We start from the raw sequence: 15,843 nt of genomic DNA, 5'->3' as shown, positions 1-15,843 counted from the left end.
TCTACTTTTAAGTTCTCTATAGATAAGAGCCCAAGTAAAAAGCTATTTCCAAAAAATTCCACACAGAATGCTCTCTTATCTAACCCCATGCACTAAATCTAACATCTCCAACCTCTCACATCTCAGACCTTTAGACAATCACCCCTTCACTCATCCATCTAATCAATGAGCATTACTCTGTGTCTACCCTGTGGCAAATAGGCCTAAATTAATGGGATGGAGTCCTAACACCTACCAGGAGAAAGAGAGAGACTAAATAGAGAGTGACCAAAAATAAAATGGAGATAAAAGATAAAAAAGGAAAGAGAAATGAGCACACGAAGGAGGAAGTCGTGGAATCTAATGCAGATGTGACCCCACAGGGGCCGTGGAGCCCAGGAACCTCCCCTTGGGCAGCATGTACACAGAGTCCCTCAGGAGCCCATGAAGGGTGACGATCCCTGCCATTCCACAAGACCAGCCAATACACACGGGAAACTTCCTGTGGTTATCCCCAGTCAAGGTCAGACTTGTAAGAGACAAATTCAAAGTCTTTCTTATTTCCCATTTTGGGGGGAAAATATACACACAAACACACAACCACAAACCGCATAAAGCAGTTATGTGTGAGAGCTTAGAAAACCACCATTATCAAGACTAACCGTGTTATAAAAATGCAGAATGAAGGGATACTTTAATCTACCGCACTCTTGTCTTTGGTTGTGGAAGACAGCTTTGGTCTACAGCAGTGATTCTCCACTGGGGAGAGGGGTGGAGGGCATTTGGCAATGTCTGAAGACAGCCTTGGGATCACAACGGGGGAGGGGCTCTACTGGCATCCTGTGCACAGAACCCAGAGATGCTGCTCAATATCTTACAACGTCCAGGGTGGCGCTCACCGCAAAGAATTACCCAACTCTCAATACCGAAGAGGCCAAAGTTGAGAAACCCTGGCCTATAGCTTCTCAGACCTACCACCTGATCCATGGGGTCACTTGAGTAGTAATTTTCCGAGTGGGTGCATCGAATCCACACAGGCTTAAGAAGTTCTTCTTCCTCCTCCTCATTTTTGTCAGGCAGTGTCTCCTCTGGCTCTTTTTCCTTGATTGAGGTATAATTCTTCTCTTTGCCAGAGCTCTGGCTGTCACTCCATCTGTCTTTTTCTTCCTCCCAACGAGCTCTCTTTTTCTCCCTACTTGGGGAGCAACTTTAAAAGGAGGCAAAGAAGGGTAATTATTTAAAATGTTCTTATGTTGTAAAACTATTCTATTTCAGCTGTTCATTTTTCACCTAAAATAAAAATGCCGTACCAAATCACCATATTTACTTTTGTTAAACCAGTGATTCCCAAACACTAGTCTGGTGGCATCAGAATCACCTGAAGTTAGTTGTTTAAAAATACAAATTCCCAGGCCCTACCCCAGATCTACTTACTGATTCACAGTCTCCGGGGGTGGGGCCCAAGAATCTGTATTTTTAATAATCTCCCCAGGTAATTCTGGTGTGCATCCAGCAGGTTCAGGGACAACCGGCAAACCATAACTCCTGGAAGAGAAAGATATTTCAGAAATATTTGAAAATCTCCACATATGGACAATCTCAGCAATGAGTACTAGCTTTGAATCCCTCACAGTTTGCTTTGCCAAGGGCAAAAAAAAAGGCTTCACAAAACACAGTCTCAACTTGGCCATAAATTTAGCCAGAGGACCATAATCTAAAAGAGAGTCAGTTATATCATCCCTAACCATCTCTCTGGAAGCTCTTACTTGGGTAACTACTTACTGAAACACCACTCTAATTCTGATCCCTGCAAATACTGATATTAACTCACTGAAAAGGGATAAAAACAACTTGATCTCCTTGAATTTGTAGGGTTTGATAAGTGCAAGTGCCCATCCTATGGATATGTTTAGAGGGAAAAACCTAAAGGATAGATTTTAACTTGAGATCCAAAAATTTAAATGCAACCATACACACCCTGAGAATCTAGCCAAGGAGAGTAACTGTTGTATTGGTGTTATGTTGGCATCCTCTGCAGCAACACTAACAAAGTCACTCTTATCCAAGAAAGCTTACTTCTGGATCAAAGCCAAAAACTAACTATTCTCATCAACTCTACCACTCACTAACTTCTAACTTCATGACAGGGAAAGTGTGAGTATGTAAGCATGTATACACAGAGGGGGAGGGGAGAGAAAGGGTGGGTAATTAGAAAAATTATATATATTGGTTACTTATTGATAAAATTTTTAAATATTACAATCATTTTGTTACCAGAAGTTACTGTAAAGTAAAATGTATATACTCCCACTGTAGAAAAGTAATAAAGCATTAAGTGAAATAAAACAAAATCATAAAACCACTAAGAAATAACTGTACATCACAAATGTGTTAAAACATATAGATATGACTATATATACATGAAAATATACACATTTTAACAATAACAAAAATCTATAACCTGCCCTTTCCAAAAGAAAATCAGGAATACCCTTCAATAAGCATACATTCCTGAACCACTTTTAATAGGTATGTATTATTAATTTATACATGTATGCCATAATTTAACAAATCTGATCATAGTCATTAAGGTTACCTTTTTTTTTCCATCATAAACAATGCCTCTGTGAACACAATTGGATTCTCTGCACACCTGTCAAATTATTTCACAAAGAATGTGTACTTTTTTAAGGCTTCTCCATAGAAAGGTAGTACTGGTTTAGACTACAATCAAAGTCATACACGAGTTCTCATTTCCACACATCCTGTTTTTAATCTCTGCCACTCTGATGAAAGAAGTGTCTTATTTAAGTTGCAATTTTTTTTTTTAGCACTACTGAAATGTTTCATGTTCACTTCTTATGAATATCCCAGTCATGTGCTATGCCACTATTGTTAAAATTAGGAGTACAGTCATTTTTATTTATTGAAAAATTTTTTTTATTAAGATAGCTGCCCTTCTGGGATGCCTGGGTGGCTCAGTCAGATGAGTGTCTAACTTTGGCTCAGGTCATGGTCTCATGGTTCAGGAGTTCGAGACCCACATCGGGCTCAGTGCTGTCAGCACAGAGCCAGCTTCAAATCCTCAGTCTCTCTCTCTCTCTCTCTCTCTCTGCCACTCCCCTGCATGCTCTCTCTCTCAAAAATAGATGAACGTTAAAAAAAAATGATAATTGCCCTTCTGTCAAATGTAAAGCAACCCTTTTCAGTTTTTTGTTTTCCTTTTAATTCTATTGCTACATATAACTCATAGGGCCAAATCTAGAGATCTTTTGTTTATGCTGCCTGCCTTACTGTTAAGTTTGGAATCCTTTCTTGTCCCAAAGTTAAATATTTTCTATTTTCCTCAGTTACTTTTTAACATTAAATTTTTTTATTCCACCTCTCCAAGATACAAGGCATAAATCTAACTTCAGTTTTTTCCTCCATATGTCTTGTCAATTGTCCCCACATCAGTTTCTCCTCTGATTTGAAACAATTTTATGACAGATGTAAATTTTTATAAATACTTGAATATTGCTCGATATTTGTAATATTTTATACCCATATCAAATTGCTTTAATTATTATGGTTATAGAACATTTTAATTTCACTCAAGTATCCCTGCATTATTTTTCATTATTCTCATTTCTATTTTAAATCATTATAAAGTTTTAAAACCCATAGTTCAGCTGATACTACATTATATTGTAGATTATTTTGAATAAAACTGGTATTTTTACACCACTGTCTTCTCCTGCAACTATGGGAATATTACATGCCCTCCATTTATTTACATCATCTTGTCATCAGCTACATTGATATACTGATCTATATTTTTCAGTATACTGAAAATATACTGATCTATATTTTTTAAGTTTATTAAGATATTTTATTTTAATTAAAATTTCTGTAGTGAATCTATAGTTTTTTCCCGTTACATGTTCTTAGTAGGTGTTTCTGGTATTTAGGAAGGATATTAATTTTGGTCAACTGTCAACTTCAGTGAATTACTCTGTTTCTTAGCTGATCCTCTTGAATTTTCCTGCTTATACCATTAGCTAATAATGGCAACTCTTAGCTCCCACTCGTATGGCTTGTTTTGTTTGTATGTTTATTTTAGCGCTGACTGCAAGCCTGACGCTCTGCTAAGCACTTTACTGACACTCACATTTAATCCTTAGAAGAATCCTATAAGGCAGAAATGAACCTCTCCTACAGAAGAAACAGAATTAGAAACTTCATCACTTACCCAATAATCCAAAGCTATTAAAGTGGTAGTTAAATGCTGATATGGTTGTTTGATACAGACATTTTGACCTATACTAAAAGCCATGAAATGTTTATATTATTGTCAAGAAACACGGGCAAAAACAACTTCACTCCATTCCTCTAAGGCAGGTGTCTTAAATGACGGATGGTCAGGGTTACCTGTTGTGTATATCAATTAATATATTTTTTTTAAACATTTTGAGAGGGTAATTACAAACCAGGGACAAAACATCTTTTTTAGGTAAGTGTCTCAGGCACTCCAAACTTCAAAATCCAAATTGTTTCTTAATAATAAGCTATACTACAGGCTATGATAACTTTTCCTTTAAAGTATGTACATCTATGATTTTAATTTTCTTCTCCACTGCACTAGTTGGAACTCACAGAATCCAAGTTTCTGCCCTCCCCGCAAGCTACTGGGCATAGAAGAAGAAGCTGCTAGACTGAAGATGTTTCTTTCCAGCACTCTACATTAAAAATCACCAACCTGAAATGGGTCCTCAGTAATATCTACCAACACAGTGCCTCGCTTTTTTTCCTACCCTTAGGAAAAACTCTAGTTAATCTCATCTAACTTATGACATTTACTATTTTCAGCTGGGATCTCTATTCTGGGCTTTACACCTGTGTACCCAATTAACTACTGCACAATAACATTTGGTTGTCCACAGATTCTCAAACTCCACATGCCCAAACTGTACTCACCTTGCATTTTTCTTAGCACCCTCCGCCCCCAATGGGGGCCACCAGATTTCAGGTGCTGATTCCTCTTTCCTCACCATCAGTTATCCTACTGACTCAATCTCACAAACACCTCTCATTACCTCTACTGTTCCCCATTACCACTGTCACTGAGCTAACCTAGGCACAATCACTTATACAGATCACTACAAAAGCCGTCTAAACTGACTTCCCAAGCTCCAGGCTTGACCCTCTCTGACCCACTTGTCCACACTGCAACCTTCACACATGCTCTTTTCTCTCCCTCCATCATACCCTCCCCTAATACATCCCTATACGCACTTAAAGTATCAACTATAAAAATGGTAAGATGTCAATATCTCTCACTATCCAAGACTGAGTTTTCATTGTTGTGTTCCCAGGGTAACGTGTAATTGCTCTATCAAAAGCACTTCTCATGGCACTTAACTTTCTCATTCCTATAAAGTGGGACTCTTATGAATGACTGTTTCACTCACACCAGTACAATATCCTGCACACACGAGAAAGCACTGTTTTTCATTCACTTCTTGATTCAGTTGCACAATGTTAGGTGACAGCGATAGGCAATCGAGCCTCAATCCTTTTTCTAACCTGTATTGGAAGGCCTGTAAGGCTTCAACACTAACTATGACTCTTCCGAAATGGTATCAGACGTGTTCATCATAATATTCTCTACCATGTTAAAAAAGTCTGCTTATATACCTAATTTACCAAAGTTTCTACTTATTTCTTTTTTTTTCTTTTTTTCCAATTTTCTGTTCAGCCATTTCATATAGGAGGAGGACACAAATAAATTCTCCCTCTTCAGATTATGGCAATTTTAATCTATTCCATAAGCACAGCCACCAAAATCTATTATTGGGAGAAAATGTGGTAGTCAAATGGGAAATAAACTTTCTGTTTATAAAAGGATGCTGGTTCTATTTTAAATACCTAATAGGCAGGTAGAGAGATAAATCTGCAGATTTTGACACAAATAATTAATTACAGATGTCCTAATACTAACCTATTTATCCGTGCAATCTCGGAATAAACTGTTATTTTAACATGCTACTGAAAAGTTTCATATCCATATTCATGAGATAGTTTTATAGTTTTCTACACTGAGTTAGGTTTTGACATCTGTTTACCCTTCCATCTTCATCACTGTTCTAGAACAATTTAAAACATTTTTGGAAGTGGTACAAATCCAACTGTTTCCATTTTTTCCATAGCTATTGGCCTATTAAAACTTTGTTTCTTATGTGAAGTTTATAATTTTTGTTTTCATAGAAATCATCTCATCACATCCAAGTTTTTAAATTTTATAAATACAGTATCTGTACTTTTACCAACATATTATGCTTATTAAATCCCCTTCATTCTTATGATACATTCTTTCTTATGCCTAATCGAATGCATGTTTTTCTTTTTTAGATTTGCCATTTTTAAGTTATATGACCTTTCAAAGTCTTGCATTTACTTTCAAATATTGTTATATTGCTATAGCTCTTTTTGCTATTTTACTAATTTCTTTTATCTTTAAATGCTTTTCCGTTTTTCTTATACTCTACCAATTTGTAGAGCCAAGTGACCAGACAATAATTACATATACATATTTATATATATTAATATAATCTTATATATAGATATTTAGTTACCATTCATTTGGCACTAACTTTGGACCCAGTTCTAAGTGTTTTTACATCTATTCTCTCATTGACTCCTTATTTTGCAAAAAGGCAAGTAAAACTGCTCTTTATTTTAGACAAAGACACTGAGGCTAAAAAAGGTTAGAGAACTCTGCCCAATGTCAAAGTTGGGAGAATAACTGACCTCAAACCTGTCAGATTCCAGAGTGCTGTTTTTAATTACCATTACATAAGACCATGAGTTTTACCTCTTGATATTGAACTGGTTACACCCTGTAAGTTTTGGTTTACAACATCAATGTCATTCTTCTAAATAAAGTATGACTGCAGTTTTACTCTTTTTTTCCTGAAACAAGTAAATTTGAGAGGATAATTATGAATTTCCAAGGTTTTTTTTAAAGCTCTGAATTACTGGAGTGCCTGGGTGACTCAGTTGGCTGAACATCCAACTCTTGATTTTAGCTCAGGTCATGATCTCACGGGAGTTCATAGGTTCAAGTCCTGTGTCAGGCTCTGCACTGATAGCACAGAGCCTGCTTGGGATTCTCTCCCTCTCTGCCCCTCCCCTGCTCACCCTCTCCCTCTCTCTCAAAAAAAAAAAAAAAACAAACAAGCCTTGAATTATTAACATATATACAGTTCTACAGCAACTGAGGTCAGAAAAAGCAGCCTGTATAATTTCTAATTTTTGGAAATTTATCAAAATTTTCCTTGTCCAATAATCCATCTTGAAAGTAAAGGTTTTTAAGTTACTGGCTGTTTTAGCTTTTCATAGGGCATTTTGGACAGACTCTTAGGCTATTTTGAAGACTTGGTGATACTTGCATAAGCACAAAACCTAAATTCAAGGAGAGAATCCTATGACTTCTTTCAGTCAACTCCTTGCTTACCTTCCAGATCTCTTATACTCTTTTTTGTAGGACCTTTCCAGAGATGGTGATCTTCGGCTGTCCCGGTGCCTGTGTCTCTCCCGTTCCCGCTCTCTTAAAGGAATTAATACACAGAGCTGTTTTCAACAGAAAGACTCAAAAACACCATCTCTTTTCACCGAATTAATTCATCTTCTAAATAAATGGACCTCACCTAAGAATTTTTCTGGCACTATTCTCTATGGGACATTTTTATTCATCATGTATTAAAGGATAGTTTTTGCTTTACAGAAGTTAACTAACTTGGACATTTTGTGTTGTTTTCTTTGAAGAAAGAAGTCATACTTGATGCTAACCAACAGAGGGATTTATCATAATCTTCTCTCCAGACCTTCCAGCCAGCCAATCCTTGGTTATTTAACCTACAGGGAAAACTTTAAAGAACTCTACTACCTAGTGATTGCTAGAAAACTCTAAATTTCATACATCAAATAAATGTATATTAAAGCTTTTATAGTAACAATTAAGCTAAGGTTCTAAACTCTCAGGGAGCCTGAGTGGCTCAGTAGGTTAAGCATCTGACTTTGGCTCAGCTCATGATCTTGTGGTTCGTGAGTTGGAGCCCAGATCGGGAGCTCTGCAGTCAGCGCAGATCCCTCTTTGGAACCTCTGTCTCCCTCTCTCTCTGCTCCTTCCTAACGCGTGCGCATGCTCGTCGCTCGCTCTCTCAAAAATAAATAAAAATATATTTTTTTAAAAAAGGCCTGAGTTATAGTTCTACATATCATTAACTGCCATGAGACTGTAGGTCACTTTACCTTTAGATACTGTTTTCCTCTGGAAACAACTCTAAATGGAGACACTGAGTTTACACAATGTAAAACAGAATAAGGGATTTTAAAACCTTTCAATGTAAAATGGTAATTTAATAATAACAATAATAATGTCTGAGTCTGTTTAATTAGTACAATGAAGATCTTGAACATAATTGGGACTCCACTGTGTGTGAAACAGAACTAAATCTAAAGGAAATAACCACCCCATCCCAGCATGGAAAAAAAAAGTTGTATTAGCCTGAGTCCAGCAAGACGACTATAAAAATGTCTGAAATCAAAACCATCTCCCAACCTACAGCCAGATAGAAGAAATGTACATATACCAAAAATCACAACTTACAAAAACTGATTGAGAAATGTAACTACTTAGATATTAAAACAGAAAACATTTTTTCATTTAAGGGTCAACCCCTCCTCAAGAAAAATTCCTTTGAATAATAATTTTAACATATACCTAAGCCTCAGGGAGACACCAGCTGTCTAAAATAAATCGGCCAGAGCTTGGGGTTCTTTATCTGATATACTTCTAAAATTACAGTTCACTGGGGCACCTGGCAGCCTCACTGGGTAGGGTGTACAACTCCTGATCTGATCTCGGGGTTGTAAGTTTAAGCCCCACACTGCATGCAGAGGTCACTTAAAAAATAAAGTTATAGTTTACTTTTAAGCAATAAAATCCCAACCAGTGAGTGGTACCACACAACAGGTATGATGTAATGTGTACTGGCATGGCAGCTGAGAGGAATAATTGCCAATAATAATTTCCAAATAAAACTCTATTGAAAGGACACTCTTGATTTTTGTTTGTATTTTAACATCTAGGCAACAGAATTTTGCATTTGAGGAGAATACCTCTGGTGCTGATTGCTACCTCTGAGTTGGTGTGAACCGAAAAGGCCATTATGGATATAAACCACATTAGTAACGCTATATAATGAACCCATGTTAAAGCAAGGAAAACAATGTTTGGGTTACTCCTCTAAAGACTCTTCCTTGACGGCAGACACTGAGATATATAAGGTGTATAATACTAGCTCTCCAGTGGCCACACACTGTACTCCCAGGACGACTCCGGGGATTACTGTGCTTGAACATCACCACTGCACAGTCCTACCACACTGCAAAGCTGCATGCTCAGGTGCACTGCCTCTGTGGCTGTTTCCTTGCCCGTTTCCCAGAGAAACCTTATTCTTTCATGATAGCAAATACATAGACCCACTTCTTCACAAACTTCCTCTAGAAACAGTTTGTCCTAAAACAAGCTTGTAATTATTACTCAACCACATTTTGGAGGAGAAGAAAAAGACGGAATCTGAAAAAGGATAGACTGACTTATCCTAAGAAGTAAGAGGACAGACTATAGTATTTGCATAAACTTGACACAATTTAATGCACAAATTTGTCAAGGTTTGTTTTTCTCCAATATACTTCACACACCCCATTTTTGTTCCACAGAACCATTCCATATCAGACAGGGGACTGGCACTCTACCTAAGACCTCAAAGGGAGCTGGTTATAATGTGGCCATGACACTAAGGCAGCTCCAGGACAAACACCCCCAAGACATTACGAAATAACACTGACATAAATATAAAGGCCATTTAGAAAAATGAGCTAACTGCCTAAATAGGTGCTTCATAGTAAAGGAGTTATGGTTTAGGATAGCCAAGTTTGGTGGTCATTCTCAGCACTTCACTTCACGTACTGACAGAGATCCTCAGTTGACAGGGCATGAGTTTCTTCACACAAATACTTAGCTCCAAATTAAAACCTGATGCAAGAATTTTTTTTTTACGGGAGAATTTTACAGAATGTTTTACAGCAGAACCCTAAAAACTCCTCTAATTTCAGCACCCCAAAATGAAAAAAGTGCCTTCTAGAATGCTAAGGTTTGCAACAAAGTGTGTCCCCAGAAAAAGGATTATTAACAATCACTTTAAAGTCTGAGGAAAATGATTAACAAACACTTTTAAGTGTTTGTTAGATTTTTGTGACTTTATAATCACAAAATTATAAAATAAACTATCACAGCCTCTGCCAATTAGTCTATCATAGAATAATTACAGACAAAATTGACCAGAGACACAATTCATGCTGAAAAGATTTTTTAAAGTCTGCCAACTCTCAGTCAACTCGGGCCCACCAGAAATCAGCCATCCCTGAAGGAAACAAGTTCCCTTCTATCCTCCACTGGGCGTCAAGGAGAGGAAACAACACATTTTCCTTCCAACCTTCCAAGCATTTGTCACTCCCTTCAGGACTGAGAATGACCACCAGCACTTATTGGCAAAATGTCCAGTCAAAATCAAACCAACAGCCACGAGAACATGGAAACCGAGAAGCGAGCTGATGCCACGGGACCTAACGCCAGCTCTCTACAGATCCACGTACAGGCCTTGGGGAGCTCGAGCATTTTTAGCACAGAAGTTCCACAGGACAATGAAGATAAACACACCACAAGGGGCAGAAAGAGAAGCACCACTACTAGCTCGACCTCCGGAAAACTTCAATCACACAAAGACTTTGTTGAAGGTACAAATTATTTGGTATGATTGTTACCTACATATTTTTATTTTTCCCTCTACACCAATGGTTCTTAGACTTCTGGAGAAATAGACTCACACCACCTCTTGAGAGTCTGCTGTAAGCTACCAATTTACTTACAGAAAAACATGCATACACATAAAATTCTGCATATTAATTTCAGAGCATTTCTATAAGCCCATCTACAAATCACAGTTTAGAAATGTCTGCTGGAGGGACACCTGAGGGGCTCAGTCAGTTAAACATCTGACTTCGGCTCAGGTCATGATCTCACAGTTCATGGGTTTGAGCCCCATGTCAGGCTCTGTGCTGACAGCGCAGAGCCTGTAGCCTACTATGAGTTCTGTGTCTCCCTCCCTAACTCCCCCTCTGCTGCTCATGCTCTATGTTTCTCAAAAATAAACATTAAAAAAAATTTTTTTAAACAAAAAAGAAATAGCTGCTGGAAACCTTACTTCCTTGTATATGTATGTATTTGATCTTTTGAAAAAGATGTAATCTAGAATGAAACAGTATTTTTAAAACATAACTTTCTTCACTATGAATACATTTCAATGCAACAAAACAGGTTTAAAGCTATTTTTAAAACTTTGATGTGTAACCAATGTCATCGCACTTTACAAGGAAACAAAGCAGGAAGGCAATTACGTACAATAAACTCGCATTTATCCTAAAAACCAGTCAGCAAGTTCTGCTTAACTAGTCTGATTCCAATTGATAACATACACAGATCAATTCCAAAAGAACTCAGGTGCTGTAAGCTGATATGGTGATCGTACTAAACAAAAGTAAATATGATAATGCAAATAACACACGAAAAGATAATACATGAACTTTCATTAGGTCACCATTAAAACGACAGCTGTATGATGCAAAGTAATCAGCTTACACTCATTGAAATGAATCTACACTGATAATTTTGAAATGCTTTTCAAAGGTGGCTTTTTCTGACATTACTTGTCAGTTGTCTCTCCCGCTGTCTCTCTCTCTCCTAGAAATAAATAAAACATTAAAAAAAAAAAAAAAGCCCAAAACATGCATTCTTCCCTGTATAAATCAAAATGCACTGTTGGACCTTTTTGGCCTGGTTTGCTGAGAAACCCAAAAGGCCCGTGACTGGACCGCTGCAGCTCATTAAAAACACGCATGTGCTTTACCTGCTCCGCTCATAGCTCCGGTGGCGCGATGGCGTCCTCCCTCGGTCATAATCTGATCTGTAGCGACTATCTTGTCTTCTCCTGTCAGGACTTCGGCCTCGTTCCCGCCGATCTAGGGACCGATGCCGCTCACCTCGCCCATGACTGTGATCCCGGTGCCTGTGATCCTCGTAGTGCTTCAGCCTTTCTGGGGACCTTCTCTCACTGGGAGCTTTTGGGAGTGGGTACGGAGGGAGGTGCCTAAAATGAGGACTACTGCTGTTATTAGCACTGGGTGGGAATGAACTGGGGTTGTTCTGGAAGCTATTAAAATTGGGAGGTGGAAAATTATGGTGTGAGTATCCTGGAGGGTACTGATAATTGACCTGCTGTGGCATGACCGGAGGTGGTGGGGGATGGGGCATGGAAGGAGGGGGCATCATGAAGGGGAAAGTGCCTTGTCCAGGAGGTGCTCCAGGGACTGGGGGGTTATTAGGACAGGGCATCGGAGGTGGCATAGGAGGAAAACAGGGAGGCACTGGGAAGGGGGGCCTCATCTGGTGGTTGGGGAAGGGGGGCCGAATAGGACAGGGGGGAAGAGGGCCTTGGGCTGATGGAGGCATGGGTGGAGGGAAGGGTACAAAGTCTGGTCGTGGAGGCAGAAAACTGGGGGCTGGAGAGTTCGAGAAAGTGGTGGATGGGGCACTTGGAGGTTCATATTGATATTGCACAGGAGGCTGCTGAGGGTGAAGGAGTCTCAGATTTTGGGGCCTGAAGGCTGGGGCTGAGGGTCTGGCTCCATGTCCTCCTCGCCCTCGGGGACACCCTCGTCCTGGGTGGAATGACATTCTATGACTTTGTGGGAGGAAAGAAAAAGAGAAAAGGGAAGAAGAACCAAAACTTACCATAAACCAGGTTTCACAAATGCCTAACCATCTTCAAGAGCAACTAACAGACCCCTTCAGCCACGAGAAGATTCCACCCATCTAACGCTGAGCTCTCTGTAATACCTCAAGAGTCCTCAAGGCCAATAAACTCCTTTTCCCCAGTCTCAGTCCCCGGACTCCGTCACTCTCTAAAGCTGTTCCTCGAGAATGGTCAACTCAACATACCGCTGTTTAACCATCTGCTATTATGTCCTTGCTCAGGCTCCCTAGAAGTCTGATCCTTGCCTGCCATCCCACCCACACACCCCACACTTCCTCCACCTGCGCCACTATCTTCCTGTCTTTACCTTCCTCCACACTCAGCAGAGACTGCAAATTCAACATAACATGTCCTAAAAGGAATTAATGACCTTCCCTCCAAGACAATACCACCAGCTCCTCTTTTAGTGTTTCCTATCTCAATAGATAATAATATGTATTGTTCTTCAAGTTATGCGCCAGGGAATTATCTGACAACTTTTCCTCCCTTATCCCCTTTAGCCAAAAACTTATTTTAAATTCCTATCATTTCTGCTTCATAAACACTTCCTGAGTTCATCCACTTCACACCATTGTTTCTCCCCTGGCTATAATAATAACGCCACTGCCGCACTTTCTACAATCACTATTACCACCTACCAGGCCTTTGTCCGGTTCCCCGCTCTCACACTCGGTGCTTCTTCTTGGCAGGTCCTTTAATTACAATTCACAACTAATTCCACCTTTTGCGTTTGCCTGCACCTCAGAATTATAAGCTGCGTCAGGGCAGGGCTCCAGTCTAAGTTCCTAACCGTGTACATGACCCATGTGAACACATTTCCTCCTCTCCCCACATATCTAAATCCTTCCCACTCTCTAGGGCAGCGTTTCTCTTCTCTCTATTCCTCCAAATCCCCTGCCGTGACTGTCACACCACTCACCACGTATTGCCTTGCATCATGACGTACTGTCTGGATACGTCACATCTTCCACAGAGAATATAAACTCTAGAGAAGAGAAAGAATAAAACAGACATAAAAATGTTTCCCAAACTGCTAACATCCACAATTATCTTAACACTAATTTTGCACTCCCTAATGCACTTAGCATACTAACAAAATTAGGAGTATGTTCCCCCGAATTAAAGTTTCCAAGTAACTTTTAAGATATCCTTATCACAATGAGACTAGCAATCAAATTCAAACATAACTATAACCTTATAACACAACAGTTATCCTGGATTTCATCCTCGGCTCTTTCCACTGAAGAATTCTGTGAACATGAACGACTTTCCAAATACTTAAGCTTCAGCAAAATGTTTTAAAAACTCAAATAAATATTAAGTGCAAAAAACTTTAATGTAGAAGCATCTTCCTGACGTCTATCTAAAAGTTTTACCAATAGGCTTAAAGTAGATTTACAAAAGGCTCACGAAAATAATTTGATTATCTAGCCGTACCAGTCACTGTGGTTAAGAACTAGTAGACACCTGGGGCGCCTGGGTGGCTTAGTCGGTTAAGCGTCCGACTTTCGCTCAGGTCATGATCTCGCGGTTCACGGGTTCGAGCCCCGCGTTGGGCTCTGTGCTGACTGCCAGCTCAGAGCCTGGAGCCTGTTTCAGTCTGTGACTCCCTCTCTCTCTGACCCTCCCCTGCTCACGCTGTCTCTCTCTCTCTCCTAGAAATAAATAAATAAAAATGGAAAAAAAAACAACTAGTAGACACCAAATAACATCTGATTCATGATTATTATTCAGTCTAAGACCTTCGCAATAAACCTAGGACCTACACAGTTGATCTTGCCACCGCAGGCTGGCAAGATTCATGGCCAACGGAATCAGATTCAAACTCCAAGTCTGGCATTTAAGGCCCTTTACAACCTGGACCTAACTTCTTCCAGGCTTATCCTCCATTACCTTCCCATAAAGCGCCCTTCATCCCAGATTTCTCCAGGTGCTTAACATACCAAGTGCTATCACCCAGCCTGTTCTTTGTTACCCCTCTTCCAAAATCCCCTACTCTATTAATCTGCCCACTGAATTTTCATCTACCTACAAATGCCACCTCTTCTGTGAACCCTTTCCTAGTTCCCTTTAGAAAATAATTCCATTCCCTCTAGACTTCCATTGCTTAGTCTGTGCTTAGTCCTTTTACAGCACTTACCAGAGACTGCCTCATATTACAGTCATGTGTGCACATTTCTAACTTCTCCACCAGGTTATTAGCTCCTTGAGGACATGGGTTGATTCATAGCCATTTTTGTATCCTTCACAGCTCCTCCTGGCAGAACATCCTAGACACAATCGATGGTCAGTAAATGTTTACTATCTCACCAACGGCATACGTTTCTATGTTGCTACCATACATTTCCCTTTCACATATATCCAAGGCAGATTTACATTATCAAAACCAGACAAAGAGCGGACTTGTTCACTGATTCATGCAACATTCAATGAGCTTATACATGTCACAGGCCTCGTGGACTCAAAGTTGAGTAAGACACACAGCCTGCAAGACTCAACCTCTGAATCCACTTACAAATACGTTTTTTTAAATACGGCAATAAACAAGAGAAAAGGGTTCAACACAGCGTCTAGGGGAATACAAAGGAGTGCTGAACCTAGAGGTGGGAAACAGGAATACTAACATTCTTGTACGGTGTGTAAGAGTTAAACTTTCAGGATTAGATCCTCCTGGATGTTTCTATACAAAGAATATCTGAAAACGCTAATTATAAAACTGACATATTAAAGGCATAGTCAGGCTATTTTACGGATGCAAATTTTACTTCAAAAGTTCAAGGAACTCACTGCAACTGGAAAAGTAATTATTTTCTGCGTAGGTCTACTCCTAGGCCGCTGTTTGGAAGCAGGGAAACTGGGGGAACTGTTTTGTACGGTTAAAGGGTCCAGGAACATCAGCCTATGTTCCAAGAGTTGCAAAGGGTGCAACTACTACGTTATTAAGAAC

General features: G+C 39.4%; 1 protein-coding gene and 1 non-coding gene across 7 annotated transcripts in view; both read right to left on the bottom strand.

The window, feature by feature from the left end:
- The window catches only part of DROSHA (drosha ribonuclease III), a 125,881-nt gene that overhangs the window by 109,493 nt on the left and 545 nt on the right, over positions 1 to 15,843 (bottom strand). For 3 of the 6 annotated variants that reach the window (XM_077755843.1, XM_077755845.1, XM_077755844.1), the window contains exons 2-7: positions 15,037 to 15,166; positions 13,816 to 13,881; positions 11,991 to 12,824; positions 7,475 to 7,567; positions 1,414 to 1,524; positions 955 to 1,186 (exon numbers count right to left, since the gene is read on the bottom strand). In XM_077755843.1, coding sequence (XP_077611969.1) covers positions 955 to 1,186; positions 1,414 to 1,524; positions 7,475 to 7,567; positions 11,991 to 12,824; positions 13,816 to 13,835 — 1,290 coding nt within the window. In that variant the 5' untranslated portion in view covers positions 13,836 to 13,881; positions 15,037 to 15,166. The remainder of the gene's footprint in view (positions 1 to 954; positions 1,187 to 1,413; positions 1,525 to 7,474; positions 7,568 to 11,990; positions 12,825 to 13,815; positions 13,882 to 15,036; positions 15,167 to 15,843) is intronic. The other 3 variants (XM_077755847.1, XM_077755846.1, XM_077755848.1) reach the window with 3 other exon arrangements.
- LOC144224743 (small nucleolar RNA SNORA29) lies at positions 5,703 to 5,842 on the bottom strand. The gene has a single exon (XR_013333129.1). It is a non-coding gene; the product is annotated as a small nucleolar RNA SNORA29 (small nucleolar RNA).

This window comes from Crocuta crocuta, unplaced genomic scaffold (genome assembly GCF_008692635.1).
Source record: "Crocuta crocuta isolate KB4526 unplaced genomic scaffold, BGI_CrCroc_1.0 scaffold222, whole genome shotgun sequence".
Lineage (NCBI taxonomy): Eukaryota > Metazoa > Chordata > Mammalia > Carnivora > Hyaenidae > Crocuta > Crocuta crocuta.
The sequence above is the reverse complement of the archived record's forward strand: the minus strand, read 5'-3'. Positions and strand labels throughout refer to the sequence as shown.